Raw genomic sequence first — 17,955 nt, forward strand, 5'->3', positions numbered from 1 at the left:
TATTGGTATAAGGGACTTGTGGTCTCCGATGCCTCCTTACAGAGTAATCATGTAATTACGATCTGTTCGGTTTGTTACCCCAATCATCCTTGTTTCTGTGAAAATACCGTCATATCAGTGAAAAAGCCTGTAATATGCATAACCAAAACGTACAACACAAAACACAGAGTAATGCAATAACCCTCAGATGAAACATGTACACTTTTATTACAGTGTGTTCAATCTGTTCTGTTCTGTATTGTACAGTATGTAACAAATGTGCAACTGTTACAGGTGTTGTTCAAAATGTTGACCACCATGATCACAGCATTGTTGGTTTCCGGCTCGTTAAAGAAATCCTGTGGGACAGAATTCTGAAAACACTGCATTTATCGAGAATTAACATTTTTTAATTTTCAGCGCAATACAGGTACAGAGCTAACTGGGGAAGCAAACCAAACAAAATGCAATTACTCTGCAACGACCCACTAAAGACCACGGGTCCCTGATACCAATATACTCAGAAGGTATCCTTGAACAACCTCGGAAAGTTTCAGTAGGTTAAACTTTATTTTGGACACTTCCAACTATATATCAAGAATATTACAGGAATATTTAATAAGACCACCTATTCAATACATACCAAGAATCTTATGGTTAAACTTTTACATTTAAACTTTTGCATTATATTATAGACTATAATATAATGTAAAAGTTTAACCATAAGACTCTATAATATAATGTAAAAGTTTAACCATAAGATTCTTGGTGTGCATTGAATAGCTGGTCTTATTAAATATTCCTGTAATATTCTTGATATATGGTCAACTTCAATACGGAATAAATATGAGAGTTGTAACTTATCACTTCCAACTAATCAACACTTGTAAATTAATTGTATTGAAGAATTTTATTCTATCTCCTTTATAGTTACTGGTGCATTCGACTCATAAGAACAGCAAGGAACTTCTTGAGAACATCCACCTTTGACAACATTGAGCTGCTTCCATTCAAACTAATGTAGCTAAATCAAAACAAGGATATTTAGGGAGTTAACTGCCTCTCAAATACCTGATAATTTAAATATATGTTTGTTGCGTACATTCATACTTCTATGAACCTACTACGCTGGCGTAGCAGCGAGAGAGTTGTTACTCCCACATGACCCATCCCAGGACGTGGATAGGGGGGTTCCTAACCAGCTTGCCGGCAAATTTGAGCGAAATAAAATAGCTCTTGCGGACCAAACACACAACCCCCTGTGGGTGGGGTATGCAGACGAAGAATACACCCATGGTATCCCCTGCCTGTCGTAAGAGGCAACTAAAAAGGGCGACCAAGGGATGACTGAATTAGAACCATGGGAGTACTTGTAATTAGTACCATCACACGAGGAACAACATGGGTCGCCTTTACTTGCGAGTAGTACCACTATGTTAGGTACACAATAGGTTTGTGATTAATAGCAACAGAGGGTGAATCATTATGGGTTTTACAGTACCCGTGATTAGTACCACTATACCACGGACTTAAGTTGCCTGAGATTAGTACCATTGTGAGAAACACCACACGGGTCTGGGCGTTACCTGTAATTAGTACCACCACATGAGTGACACTGTGGGTCTGCGTTGCCTGTGATTATAACCCACTATGTGAGGAACACCACGGGATAGTATGAGTCCCTGCGATTAGTACATCAATGTGAGACACACCATGGGTTTGCGTTGCCTATGAGTGGCACCATAATGTAAGAAACACCATAGGTCTGCATTACCTGTGAGTGGTACCACAATGTGTGTGGAATACGGTAAGTCTAGATTAATCATAATTAGTACCACTACATGTGAAATACCACGCTTCTTACTTTCATAGCAATAAGTACCATTATGAGGGGCCATTTGGACCCCTTTAGACAACAAGCATCATCGCTTCAGGTTTGTGCTTTGGAAGCAGCCCCTTGGTCTTTTTATACTATTGTTTTAAGATAGTTTCTGGGAAGGTGGGACAATGCGGGTTGAATCCATTGATTCTTTTAAATTCATACTCATTGTTCATCATCATCTTTTTGAATTCTAGTCAGGGGATTGATTTTTGAATTATTTTTAACTTTTAATATTGTGAGTTGGATCCACTAATTATTTTAAATTCATATTCAGCCATTCATTGTTCATTATCATGTTTCGATTTCTGGTCAGTGGATGAGTTTTGGACTTTTAAATTGTCATTACATTTCGTCTCATTTCGTACAGTTAGGGGCCGATGACCTAGATGTTAGGCCACTTTAAACAACAAGCAACATCATCATCACATTCATACTGATTCACCAGTAGCATTACATCACAAACAAGAGGCTACATTTGTAGGAAGATACAATTGGGTAACACAAAACTTTTAATAGTCTTTATTAAAGTTGGTGTGAAGCTTCCGTGGCTCAGGCGGCAGCACGCCAGCCTCTCACCACTGGGTTCCATGGTTCAAATCCCGGTCACTCCCTGTGAGATTTTTGTGCTGGACAAAGCGGAGACGGGACAGGTTTTTCTTCGGGTACTCCGGTTTTCCCTGTCATCTTTCATTCCAGCAACACACTCCAATTTCATTTCATCTGTCAGTCATTAATCATTGCCTCAGAGGAGTATGACAGGCTTCGGCAGCTGACACAATTCCTATCCTCGCCGCTAGATGGGGGCTTCATTCATTCCATTCCTGGCCCAGTCAAATGACTGGAAAGAGGCTGTGAATTTTTATTTTTTCATTAAAGTTAGTGTGAAGTTTGACAAAGATTAAGATAATTAAAATTGTATTTTAATGTGTTTTAATTTGTTCAGTGTGTTTATTTACAAACTTACAGCACAAAAACAAAGTTTATATAGTGTTACATAATGGACACATAAATGGTATTCCTAATCCATGAAGATTCAACCAAAAAAGGAATGTAATTTATAATATAGTGTTTTATCATATTTTACAGTTTGTGATGTATAGCTTTTAAGTGTATCTTTGTAATTGAAGATGGTCTTAGTAACAGACCAAAACTAGTCCTGCTATAAATGAGAAAGAATACAATTTACTGTACAAGTGTGGATTAGATGGAAGTGTCCAAAATAAGTTAAACCTACTAAAACTAGGAAATCAATACGGAAATTATGAAAATCATAAATTATGACTCGGAAAGTTTCTCGGTGGAGTTCGGTCTCCCCCTGTATACACACGAATAATCCTCACTTATTTTTTTCCTTCACATCCCACTACAAGTGAGAGGCTTGTTGTGTATATATCACGTCATGTACATGTCATCAGTTTAAGTAGTAGCACCTGTTTAAGATGACTCGTGTGAGTTCTCTTTATAGGTTGTTCACGGCACAGGGAAAGCTCCACGTTATTGAAGAGGGAGACTAATTTGATAATCATGCTGGGAGAAGAAAATACGATGCAGATTGAGAGTTGTGGTATGCGATTGGAGAAAGAATAAAGCTTGTCCTGTACTGCTGGGTACTTGTCTGTTGAAAAGCAAGAGTGTTAAAAAATGACAGGTTGTTAGGCTAATCATGGATGGCTCATGTGTGTTTTTTGAAAACTAGTGTTGCACAATACATCCCACCCAGTTATGAAGAAAAGATTGTGAATTTACACAGTTTGTTATCAGTATACACCAGAAAAATTCTTATATACTCTCACAAATTGGTTGTATGGACCAGAGACCAGTATGTTTTGAAAAGTCAACTAGAAGTGATGAGTTGCTTAGTCATTTTTCAAACTTACTGTGCCACAGTATATATATGGGATTTCAATATAAATATTTAACAAAGCTATACAAATACAAAAAAATGTTGTTTTCAAAATTCCCCTTACTAAAATTAGGGTACAGGATCATTTCCATATATACAGAATACTGCAATTTCAGGAAGTGAGTAGAATAGATATAACAGAGTAATACTAATTAGACACTTAGGTTTGCATCAGTGAAATCACTTCATTTGTATGCAGCCTAATTTTGCTCAGTATTAGAATAGGTTGGCCTCTGCACTCAGTCTGTTAACCCTTCTGAGAAGGGGCATTTAAAAATCTATCCTTCACTGGTTATGGAGGAGCTTTCACTGGGCATTTAAATGCTAGCATACCTATGCACCAAACTGTTTTATAATACCATATATCTGTATTTCCAATCAGTTTCAATTACATATATTGAAATTAGCTTTTTTATTTCCCCCCACACATAGTGTGTTTAGTCTCATTATTGAAGTGAAGAAATTTGCATATGGATTCAAATTTGTCTCGAGATATAACAGATCAAGAAAAAGGATATGACAATGGTAACATTTTTTGACAAGTAAGACCTAAAAGTTTGTTTCTGCACTATTCCCATCAGCATGATGAGGGCTAAGGTAACATACATCTCATTTTCATCAACAGGAATCAATTCCCTTATCCTAGATCGAAATGGAAATAACATTCCTCAAGACTTTATGTACTGCTAAGCGTAGCAATTTGTTTCCATTACAATCAGCTGGACAAGTTCAAGTGAAAACAAGAAAACAGTTTGAAAGCCTTTACCCCTGGTTCCACAAGATTTAGAGCTAAACCCTGCGGTCCAATATATAAGTTAAACCTACTAAAACTAGGAAATCAATACGGAAATTATGAAAATCATAAATTATGACTCGGAAAGTTTCTGCATAATTATCCATGTCTTTTCAATAAAAATTACATGTAGCACTACCACATCCAGCATGAATACAACAACAGTCTCTTCGGTATCATTTCACCCTCACCACGGTCTGATTCGGCAACATCAACATCACTGTCATCAGAATCGTCACTAAAATTATAATTACTATCCTCATAATCACTAAAACACTAATTTAATATGCCTCGTACAGCATCATTAAAAAAATTATCCTAATTTACTGACGCCATTGCAGGAAAAGTACACAAGCGAATAGTCGATGAATTTTACACATCGATAACGAGGTGAAAATGGATCGATAGATACAGTATATGGAAAGAAAGAATGAGCTTTATCTAGATGGCTGTGAAAAGACCTCAGAAATAGTTCAAAGGAAACTCACGAGATGGAATGCGTGTCAGACACTACTGCATAACCTATGATACACGTCACTCCACGCTGTCGGGTGAACACAAATCTTGAAAAAAAAAATTCTTGCTCACGCATATATGTCATCGAGGAGGGTACCAAGAACATGACTGCTTTCTCGGTGAACTTGGGGTCATGCTTTAACCCAAAGGTCAGAAAGAGAATATTTAGAAAATACATTTTTCAGTGCATTGTCACATGAATGTTCATGATCTGTCAACACTGCTGGTAAAGTGTCTCAATCCCTGATTCAGTCTTGGAGAGTTAATATTTTCAAAGAAGTAACCAGGTTGTGACACTGGTTCTTTATGAGTATTCTAACAGGAACCCTTTTAAGTACCATTTTAAGATTTTATTCATGTTTTAAAATTTTACCCAACCACCTTGTTGCATACCACTGTTATGAATTTCATTATGATCCGTATTAACAATTGATCACTAACAAAGGGTAGAGAAGGGTCCACCTATTCAATACCATTAGCTTGTATATTGTCTTATAAAACTGGGACTAGTTTCGACTCCATATATATTGGGTCATCTTCAGTCAAGCTCCAATTGGAAGACATATGTACACATATAACCAATAATAATTTACATAGGGTAAACACTCTTCTATGTCACAATTCACCGTCTTAATTTGAAACACTGATTAAGTCCGAATGACATATACAAACTTGAAACTAAATTATACATCAAAACTGCTGTAGTTGATGCCAAAGTATTTTGTTGCTCCTTCAGCAGCCAAATATTCTTGAGTTGATCTGGGAGTTGGTATCCTTATCTGTATAGGGGAGCAACTTATTTTATAATTTATATTTGTTCAGTAGTAATATGGTAATGACTTTTATGTAGCTTGAAGGAGAACATTCGTAATTTGAATAGGTATTCCTTTTCAGATGTAGTGATCTACTGTTTAATTTGTTTTAAAGTGAATGTCCCTATGTTCTTCATAAGTTGCGTGCATCTGGTACGGATACGAACACCAGAGACCCTTTGATAGCATACCACTGGAGAACACTTCAAGTGATACCTGTGATATCAGAGTCTGGTGTTAGTATCCATACCAGGTGCATGCAACTTATGAAGAACATAGGGACATTCACTTCAAACCAAATTAAACAATAGATCCACAGTCTGTTTCCAGTCATTCGACCGGGTCAGGAATGGAATGAATGAAGCCCCATCTAGCAGTGAGGATAGGAATTGTCCCAGCTGCCGAAGCCTGTCGCACTCCTCTGGGGCAATGATTAATGAATGAAAGATGAAATGAAACAATTTTGGTGAGTGTTGCTGGAATGAAATATGACAGGGAAAACCAGAGTACCCGAAGAAAAACGTGTCTCGCCTCCGCTTTGTCCAGCATGAATCTCACATGGAGTGACCGGAATTTGAACCATGGAACCCAGTGGTGAGAGACTGGTGCACTGCCACCTGAGCCACGGAGGCTCTTATGATGAAAAGGAATACCTATTCAACTTGCGAATGTTCCCCTTCAAGCTACATAAAAGTCGTTACCATATTACTATTGAACAAACATAAATTATAAATCAAGTTGCTCCCCTATACAGATAAGGATTACCAACTCCCAGATCAAATCAAGAATATTTGGCTGCTGTAGGAGCGATGAAATAGTTCGGCATCAACCACAGCAGTTTTGATGTATCATTTCGTTTCAAGTTTGTCTATGTTTTTCGGATTTCATCAGTATTTTAAATTAAACTGTAAATTGTGACATACAAGTGTGTTTAAAATATTATTGGTTATTATATGTGTACATACGTCTTCCAATTGGAGCGTGGCTGAAGATGACCCAATATATATGGAGTCGAAACTAGTCCCAGTTTTATAAGACAGTATACAAGCTAATGGTATTGAATAGGTGGGCCCTTCTCTACCCTTTGATAGCATACCACTGGACAACACCTCAAGTGATACCTGTACATCCAGTTGAGGAACACTGATTTAGGATGCTTGAATTTTCATCCATAACGAATGCAAACAAGACAAATAAGTGAAATGAACCTTCAACCTATTAGGTTATGTTCCATACATGTAGTATACGTTGAAGAGATGTTAAGTACAGAACAAAAATAACCAATGGGACACCAGTGGGATCCGAAACCACAACCTCAACATCTGTTCAACACGTACTGTATGTACGGAATACGACCTAATAGGTTGAAAGTTCATTTTGATACAACGCGGTCTTGAAAATTCAATATTCATTGATTTGGCCCACAACGGGCGACTTGCATGCACTCTCTACTCCAATAAATACACTTTGTTATTTGAAATTAGCCTTGTCAATACTTACAGTTATTTAATTAATAATTTATTATCACATAATACACCGTGTATGTTTCGAGGACCTTATTGTCCCCTTCCTCAGTGGTTTTCTCAAACTACCAAATATCTCCTGGACCTATTTACTTATTATTAAACACCAATCACATTCTTAATAAGTTCTCTTGTAACCAAAACCAAACCCCATCGCGCAACAGCCCCAAAGGGCCTTGGCCTGCAGATTACGAAGTGTCGTGTGGTCAGCATGACAGATCCTCTCGGCCATTATTCTTGGCTTTCTAGACCGGGGCCACCATCTCACCATCAGATAGTTCCTCAATTGTAATCACATAGGCTGAGTGGACCTCGAACCAGCCCTCAGATGCAGGTAAAGGATCCCTGACCTGGCCGGGAATTGAATCCGGGGCCTTTGAGTAAGAGGCAGGCACGCTACCCCTACACCGCAGGGCCGGCCTTGTAACCTGTACCGCATATTCAATTCTAAACATCATTTAATTGATGTATAATGTGTGTCATAAATAAACTCAAAACTACACTATTATATATACAAATTAAAATGTCAGCCTTGTTTATTATCTACAAATATAATTAATTTATTAAAATTAGCATCTCTTAAAAATTGCTGAAATCTTCCAAATGTTGCGGCTACTTCCACCTGTCCTCGAACACTCCCTAGAGTGGTTGCTTCTCACTCCACAATAAACTATAAGAAAGAAAAGCCTGTCTTAAAATCCATCCCCAATAGAATATTCTAATTTACTCTGAGAAATGTCCAATTGACTTACTGAGTATTCCGTTGTACACACATAAACATAGTTGGCCTTGACCTTAGCATGGGGGCAACATGCCAGCCAGTAGAACATCGATACCATCGATGTGCAGTACAGGTTACAAGAGGACTTGTTAAGAATGTGATTGGTGTTTAATAATAAGAAAATAGGTCCAAGAGATATTTGGTAGTTTGAGAAAACCACTGAGGAAGGGGACAATAAGGTCCTTGAAACATGTATGGTGTATTATAATAATAATAAATAATAAATAATTAACTATATGTATTGGCAAGCCTGATTTTAAATATCAAAGTGTATTTATTGGAGTAGAGATTGTAGTCAATACAGACTATTACAAAGTCAAACCACAATGGTTAAGTTAATAAACTTGCATGCACTCTACAGTGTGATGCCAAACTTGTAGGTTAGATCCTTTCCAACAGAACAAATATGACCTAGGACACCAGAGCTCAACTGGTAGAGCAACCGACGTAAAACCGATAGGTTGTGGGTTCGGATCCCACTGATGTCCGGTTGGCCATTTTTGTCCTGTACTTAACATCTCTTCAACACATACTACATGTATGTAACACAACCTAAAGGTTGAAAGTTCATTTTGATTATAATATGGTCGTGAAAATTCAATATTTATCAAGATAAATAAGAATCCCAAACCAATGTTTTAATAGCTATTGTGTAACAAATACCAAAATGTGTTTTACACATGAGACGTGACAATAGCCCACTGAGCCGGGCAACACATCAAATGCGTATTTGCATACAAGAATTTTTAGATGTTTCCAACATATTCCCATTGCAATGGTGGGGTGGAAGGCATTGTCCTGTGTAGATAGTGACCAAAGCTATTTTGCAAGATAATAACTTAGTCATTCTCCTGTCCTCAAACAATTCATATACATGAGGAAAATATAACCTTATCCTGTTGTATTGTCCACTCTACTGTCCCAGTGTTAACTCTACATTATTATAAATCAGCATTATAGTCATTTGTACGTTATCCAATGACGTGCTCTCTTTCAAGCCTAGTCTTTACTCAAAACAGCTAGTTATTTTAGATGTTGTGAGTTTTCTTTGGATAATAATGTAACATCTTTACTGGTTCAGCCTACATGCAATCTCACGTCAAATACAACGGTAAACAGTAACTCCACAGAACATGCAACTGAATATCCCTTATTTATAGGATTTACAAGAACCAATGTTGAATTTCAAACATCAAATACCAGTTCAGTATATTTATTTATCAGCTTTGATGTTTGTCTCTGGATATACATTCTCTACCTTCATATTATAAACTCTTATTTAAATCCATTTGTTTTCTTTTTAAGAAAATATTCTTAAAAACTTAATGTGTCAAGGTACATTATTATTACTTCTTCTTGGTCTTAGCATTCCTGGAAGAGTCAGAGGAAACACTGCTTCTGCTTCTGGAAGATGCAGCTGGAACAAAGAAAAGAATATCATTCGCATAATGTTACTTGTCAAAAATAAATAACATTACACCCTTTTCATCCATTCAAAGATTCCTCTCACTGAATTCTAGGAGAAATCAAGCCGATCCAGTACAGATTAGGCCATCTGTACATGAAAGCAATAAAAGTCACTGCTGGCGACACTGGTGATAGAGGTGATATCGGTGGTCTGAGCAACAGGGCATCCGCACACAGGGCAACATTTTAGATATATTTAGACATCTTAGACAGTCAACTCGTACCTTCCAAGTAGACAATACCTACAACATACTGAAGTAGGTTTTTTTTTTTTTTTCAAAACGTTTTTGAAGGTCAGACATCTATACCTTTTCTTTTTGTCATGTCAAGTGAATCAAGTGAGGAAGAAATGTTGTACCTATACTGGTACATAAGATCCTGAAAAAGAAGAAACCATAGGAAATATTGGCTTCATCCCTACAATCAAAGAAATATATGATGCAGGCTATTCATTCCAGCCGAAGAACTGCAAGAAAGTGACACCAAATTTCTTGCATTTTATAGAATGTCGAGTCATATAATGTACTAGTTGAAATTATTACCCCTACTCTCCATCATCAAAACACTAACAGTGCTGAAGAAAGAATTTTGATTACGGTACATTAAGGTAAGCATTATTTTTATTTCCTCAAAATATTTTGTTTTTACAGGTTTCTTAAAAAGTAAGAAAACTAAGCACATTTACAAGAAATGAATACATTTAAAAAATTGTGAATAAAATTATTTATAGGTTTCTCAATTACGCTTATATGAATTACAGTTTTTTCCTCTGTGAAGTTGGGTTCCAGAGAATGTTCAAGAGTTTGATCAACGTCATATGCATTTTAGGGTGGTATATTTATAATATTGTCACATGAGATCTATAATGTAATACTGTATGTTAATGTTTATAATAAAATACTGCTACATACGTGACAAACTGAATTCTGCTGCCACCTGTCATGTCACTCCTTGAGAGTGAAATCATATAAAACACGGTGTTTTTCCACAGTATGCACACATTTTGTATTAAGTGCCTCCATATCAACAGGTGATACGAGAACAAGTTGCTCAGATCGTGCTTCACTGCAGGTTGCCTGCATTGCTCGGATCACACCAGTTGAGTAGATCGCTGTTGAATTCCTCTTGTATTTGCTCCGTTGGTGGGTCCCCACTCCTTTATCTAGGAAGTGACAGGGAGGGGATATTGTATAGCTGTTGAATTGCTATCATGTTGCCTTGTGTGTGGACAGCCTTATTGGGCTCTTAGGACAGAGGCACCATAATATCAAATTTGGTTCAAGCTTACCTTTTTTACTTCCTCGCCTTTCTTCCCACAATTTATTGAGTTCAACTATTCATGTGGATCTGACCAGTTTTTACAGCCAGATACCCTATTTTACACCACCTGATGTGGAAGAATGTACATGTAGCCAAAAGTCCCCAGACTTCCCACTGAAGACTTCTGGCTATGCATCTGAGGGTACATGTGTCCTTACCCCAGGACACAATATTGTACGCTTCACTGCATTGAGGATAACTAATAAGATATTAATCATATCTACAAAGACACAATATGCATAAGAACAGATAATAAGAGGAATAAATCGCATATGGCTTTTAGTGCCAGGAGCGTCCGAGGACAAGTTCAAAAGGTTAACATGTCCATACCACTGCAGCCTTGATTTTATCTTTTCCTGTAAGGGTACCTCATTTACCATTTCCCAAACTCTCTCATTTCTTACTCTGTCCATTCTTGTTATACCTACTCGACAGCTTTGAAGCTCCATTTCCACTGCTTGTATTCTACTTTTATCCCTCTCCTTCATCACCCACGTTGTCCGCCTCGATAGCGTAATGGTTAGTGTTATTAGCTGCCATCCTCGGAGGCCTGGGTTCGATTCCCGGTACTGCCAGAAATTTAAGAATGGCAGGAGGGCTGGTATGTGGTTTAAATGGTACATGCAGCTCACCTCCATTGGGGGTGTGCCTGAAAAGAGCTGCACCACCTCGGGATGAGGACACGAATTTAATTAATCACCCACGTTTCTGATCTATACGTCAGAATTGGCACAAAATAAGTATTGTAGATAATTCCTTTACATCTCTGTTCCATATCAGTCCTCCCCCACTCTTAAAGGATCCATTTGCACACCTTCCTCTTTCACTGATTTCCATCGTGTTTCCTTCATTTTCTTCGGTTACACTTCCCAGGTATTTTAAAGCTTTCAGTTCTTTTCAACTGCTCCCCTCCTAATGTCATGCCATTATACACTCGGTTCTTGTTCGTGTCATTGCCAGCACTTCACTCTTTTGGACTGAGAACTTCCTTTCATAAGATGACAAAACTTCCTCCCATTCATTTAGCTGCTCCTGCGCTTCACTCTCACCGTTTCCCCATATTAGTAAATCATCTGCAAACAACACTTTCATTCTTCTCTCCCCAATGGTCTGTGCTACCATCTGTACTATATCATCTATCACCACTATAAATAGTAGAGGTGAGAGGGCACTTCCTTCACACACGAAGACTAAATATCTATCAATATGGTTCCTCTGATTAAGCTGAAAAACATAAATGAACTCATCAGGGACTCAGAATAACTGGAGTTGATGAGAAAGGAGCCCATCTATTTGATGGCAGTATGAAAGTGCTTCTTTATATTTTAATGTTTGTTCTTGTCTCATCTTCTTGTTTCTCCCTCTTCCCATAGTGATCTGTCATTGTGTCTATCCTCTTATGTTTGGTTAACGTGCTGGCCTTTGGTCATAGGGGTTTCAGGTTCAATTACCATCAGGATCGGGAATTTTAACCATAATTGGGTAACTTTGCGGGCACGGGGGCTGGGCGTATGTGTCATCTTCATCATCATTTCATCCTCATCATGACGTACAGGTTGGCTACAGGCATCAGATCTAAAGCGATGATGATTATAATTATTATTACTTGGCATCCAACAACAATCATTTGTTAATTCTGGTATAACAGCAATATATTCATACTTCGGGGGAGGGTATGAAGGTAAAATAATTGGATTTTGTGGGGTTCGCCAACCAAAAAGTTTGAATACCACTGGTGAACTGCACTGGCATTGTTGTTTGGGGTTGAGATTTGGCCAGTCACCAAAAGTGTAGAATGTCCTCTTCACACTATAGCAATGCACATATTACTCTGGTCTCTTGACATGATCTGGCAGATGATAAGAGTTGTTCCTATCTGGAAGAAATGTTGAGATGGTACTGTCATGTTCTGAAAGCACCAACTACTACCATTGTTTACAGTGCCTATAACTTCACTGCCAAGGTCAACTAAACCCTGTAGAAGGCCAAGACAATGGTGGAAAGATGCACTAGGCACTGATATGAGATCTCGGCTTGAACAGAGCACTGAGTATGATTGCATAACGTGGTGCTTGTCGATCTGAAGAGAGAAAAATGTTACGTTAAAGAAAAGAAGAAGAAGAACAGTGTTGTCTTTGCGATTTTTAAGTGCTCACAGAGGATTTCGTATGATTTGGTTTTAAGTGGTCCACCTATTCAGTACAAACATATGTGAATACTACTATATCATAGAATCAGTTATATCCTCATTTTTTATTTTGGTACTAGTTTCAACCTTTTTGGTCATCATCAGCTGTCATATTCATTGGTGTATAAAAACATTAACCCTAGAACTGGCAACTGTTGAATATTTGACATGTTTGTATTTCATCAAATAATTTTCTCAATTCTTCAACAGATGTCATGACTTTTTGTCGTTCTCAATGTCTACAGCAGCCATGAATTCAGTTTCATTCATTTTTACAACTTTTTAGGGTGCAATTTCACAGAAATAAATAAGTGCAGTTTGCCGACCATCTGTTTGAGCACCGTTGCTGTAGTGTTTGTAAACAAACTTTCATAGGCTCTGCTTTGCCATTCTATTTAATTTTATTTCATAGTTTTACGTTTGGTGCAAGTTATTTACTTCTGTATATATATTCTGATTTGATTGATTACATACAGGTTTAGTACAGTGTGTGTCTAAATATGGCATCTTCATTACAGAAAATTAGTGATGAAGTATGGCAGAATTTGTTGGAAGATGAAAGTAACGAATCTGACTTTGAGAATGTTAAGAATGAACCAACAGATTTTGAGTTGGATTCGGAATGTGTATCAGCTATTTTTTTGCATAAAAAATTGGAAAGTTAAAGTAACAACGTGGTCTAAGGTCATGCCTCCTGATCAAGGCATGCCAATACATTTTCCCTAATATTTTCTAGAATATACCTCTCACAGAGATGAAACTTCTGCTAATGCATTACAAGTACATTATTGACAATCTGTATATCTCAGTTTCCCTGTGACATGTTTCCATTTTGGTACATATAATCACAACTTTTATTATTTTGAATGTAGGAATTACACTTTTTTAACAAACTGTACATATTTCTAGTCAAAACATTTATGCAGTTTCATGCCAATACGACAATCTTCAGTGTATTAGCTTTACATAGATACATAAAACTTTGTAGATTTATTTTATACCTCGTGGATATTTTGTATTAAGTTGAGACAAGTAAAACCTGCCAAATATGGTTGCCACCACAAGATTTAACATTGCCAGTTCTAGGATTAAACACCTGAATCCGTCTAAAAATATGAAACCTAAATAAAATAAACACACATAAAAACACTTTAAAAAACACTCCAAATAAGTCTGTGTAGTGATCTTGACAGTGACGATCAGATCGACAGTCATAATTGCAAACTGTAGGTCTTGATTTGACATCGGTGTGTATAACATCTGTCCTTGATTGAAGTTGTGACTTTTGGTAGTCACCAAAACTGAGGTATATGACCATGAATGAGGGAACATCCATAAAGTAGAACCTTACAGACCAATAAAACTGCTGAGGCGGGTGTTAATGGATCGTATATTTTTGAAACTAGAAACTATGTCAGGAAAAGAAAGAAAAGAACCCTATTAACTGAATAATGAACGAAAGCAAACAAAATTCTTTCTTCAACAGTTTTATTGGTCTGTAAAGATCTATTTTATGGATCTCCCCCTCATCCATGGCCATACACCTCTATCAAAAGTGCTTAAGCTGTATCCAAGTAGGGGATGGAAGATCATTAGTTTGAAACCAAAAGAGGAGTTCAGCAGGGAAGTGCCTTGTCACCACTCCTGTTCATCATTGTCATGGATCAGATCATAAAGTCCATTAAAGAACATTTCAAAGAGCCTAACACTCTAATATTTGCAGGTGATGTTCTGATCTGGGGAGAAAATGAAGCAGAAGTACAGGAGAAACTATGGAATGGTAAGTTTAAAGAAACTGTTGAAATGACTATCAACAGGAAAAGCACAGATTCAAACATTTTCCTGGAGGGAACTCTATTGCAGTCTGTTTCTAACTTCAAATACCTTGGAAGTATTATTTCAGAAGATAACACAGTAAACCAAGAAATATTTAATAGGACTCAAAAAGCTTCTCAATATTATTTTCAAGTGAGAAAACTACTCTGGGATGATAAAATACCCCCGAAAGCAAAACTGGCCATGTTTTATACCTACTTCATTCCAGTTCACACATATGGACTCAAAATATGTACCCTGCATAACAAGGCAAATAGTAAAATCCAGTCAACAGAAATGAAATTCATCAGAACAATGAACCAAAAGTCCAGGAAGGATATGATTAGAAATGTTACCGAGTTTTTAGGAAGATGCAGGCTACAATGTTTTGGACATGTTATGAGGATGGACGGAACAAGAACAGCAAGGGGAGAGGCCAGTTGGGTGACCAAGGAATAGATGGATAGACACAGTGAAATTGGAGGTCAGCAAGAGGAACGCCAAGTGGGAGGACATAGAGGAACAGAAACTATACTTTGACAGGAAGAAGTGGTGAGCGCTTGTATACCACACCTGGGAAACTGGAGCTGGAAAATTATGATGATGATGATGATCTGATCATCACTGTCAAGATCACTACACAGACTTATTTGGATTGTTTTTTTAAAGTGTTTTTATGTGTTTTTTAATCTAGGGTTCATGTTTTTAGATGGATTCAGGTGTTCAATGGCTTTATGTACCAATGATTATGATGGCTGATGATGACCAAAAAGATCAAAACTAGGACCAAAATAAATTAAAAAAATTAGTATATAACTGATACTATGATATAGTAATATTCACATGTGTTTGTACTGAACAGTTGGACCACTTAATACCAAATCATACGTAACTGGTGTCAATACGGATGAAAATTAAACTTATAGCACAGAGGATTTAGTGTGTTGCTTACCTTCCAAAGTGAGAGGGTCGATAGTGATGACAGAAGGGATATTAACAACAGAGGAAGATCCTTCTTGAACCACAGACACCTTAGAGGAGGAGGCAGAAGAAGTTGGAATGAAGCTGCCTCTACTGCGACTGGACAGGACGGACAATGATGACTTTGTTGCTGGTAGTTTGAGCCCCTTCTCGTGGAGGTAGCGAACCACCACGGGTCCTGTCTCTATATAACGCGCCACTAATTCAGCAAGCTGCTGCAGGGCACTGCCATTTTGCTCAAATAGTTCACGCAGGTTGATGTCCTTCTGCAAGTTCAAACAGGAGAGCACTGGGTGAGTGTGTTCTTAAAAACAAACAGAAAAATATAATATGAAATGAATTCCATTTTGGTCTGTATTGATGATTTATCACTAGGGCCCGGATGTTGATGACATGTCATCTTTTTACTGAGCTGTCTAAAACAACACTGAAGTACATAGAAACTCCGGCAGGGCCACCCCGTCTTCAAATATGTCATTTTTATTTTGCATCTTTTTGCATTATTTGCTATTTTTTCCATTTTAAGAGCTTTTTTTTAAGTTTGGTGGATTTTTGGGTCATATTTTAGGGAAATTGGCCTTTTAAGGTCTTTTTTTCCAATTTAGTCATGTCACAGCTTTATATAAGGGAATTACATCTCTCAAAGTTAAGAACAAGCTAGTAGCTGATACAAGATAATTTAAAATATTGAAATAAAACATTTCAGTACTGCTATTAGTAGTAAAAAATATATCTTGGATGCAGAAGGTTATGGTGGTAGGTTGTTTTCATCGCAAACCAGTTATTAGCAGAATGATATGTTACCTGCTCTGTTGACCAAGGTCAGCTGTGGTGGGATAGAAAGGGGAAGAGATGGATATTCTTGTCCCTGTTTCGCATAGTTCACGGCGAGAAATATTAGTTCATTACTGCTTTCAAAATGCCTAAAATAAAACCGAGTGTGTCAGTGCATTTAAAACAACTAGTATCTGAACTTGGTGACAATGTCTTTTCTGAACATTAAAACAAGAATAATAGTTAACACCACCTTTCCAATACTTATCTTTCCTTATATTTAGGAAACAAACATTACAAGAGACGTTGTAAGATGGGACATGTTTCGCTTAACAGTCGTAAGCATCATCAGCCAAAAATAAATCTTAGCCTAAAGTTAGGTCAGGGCCCTGAACCTAGTGTCCTTGACATATATGGCACCCTAAGAATCAACATTTATATTTAGAAAATGAAAATAGGCTTAAAACTAGTGTGAAAAAACATAGAATGTTACAAGATGGCTAAGAGAAAAAACACAATCGAGTTGAGACAGAGGATAAGAACAGAAAGTACAATACAGAACTGGTAGTGAAATAATTAAAATCATTAGGATATCATTGTTACCAGTCAGTCAATCAGAATGTTCAAACAGAAAACAAGAGTGAAAATATATAAGAGTGTTCATCATGGCTGAGTTAGAAAAAACACGTGCCATATATGTCAAGGACACTAGGTTCAGGGCCCTGACCTAACTTTAGGCTAAGATTTATTTTCGGCTGATGATGCTTACGACTGTTAAGCAAAACATGTCCCATCTTACAACGCCTTTTGTAATGTTTATTTCCTAAATATAAGGAAAGATAAGTATTGGAAAGGTGGTATTAACTATTATTCTTGTTTTAATGTTCATATCTGATGTCCAATACGGTCTACAATGAGATTTATTACTTGTAATGTCTTTTCTACCGATGGAAGCATATTGTTTTGCACACTGTGTAGAACTAAAGAAGCTGCTGAAAGAAGATTTACTGTAATGCAACATATCAGTTGCGATAAACACATTTGTGCTCTTCAGCGTGTTTCAAATAAATCGGGAACTCAGCGCTTACTGCCTTCAGTTGCTTTGACTTCCGGCAAGTCCTCACAGTTCAGTAAAGAATTGTGTGACATATTTGTATTTACAAACATTCTGCTGTATAAACTCAACAGCCTGAAATTACATGGATTTTTGGAAAAACATAC

The 17,955-nt window shown here is 37.2% G+C and overlaps 1 protein-coding gene across 1 annotated transcript in view; it reads right to left on the bottom strand.

The window, feature by feature from the left end:
* Positions 1–8,493: 8,493 nt before the first annotated feature.
* Positions 8,494–17,955, bottom strand: part of LOC136885784 (coiled-coil domain-containing protein 39) — a 137,938-nt gene continuing 128,476 nt past the window's right edge. Inside the window, exons 15-16 of the mRNA XM_067158520.2 lie at positions 15,932–16,226; positions 8,494–9,606 (exon numbers count right to left, since the gene is read on the bottom strand). Of these exons, the coding sequence (XP_067014621.2) occupies positions 9,536–9,606; positions 15,932–16,226 (366 nt within the window). The 3' untranslated portion in view covers positions 8,494–9,535. The remainder of the gene's footprint in view (positions 9,607–15,931; positions 16,227–17,955) is intronic.

Source organism: Anabrus simplex, chromosome 14, assembly GCF_040414725.1.
Source record: "Anabrus simplex isolate iqAnaSimp1 chromosome 14, ASM4041472v1, whole genome shotgun sequence".
In the NCBI taxonomy this organism is placed as follows: Eukaryota; Metazoa; Arthropoda; class Insecta; order Orthoptera; family Tettigoniidae; genus Anabrus; species Anabrus simplex.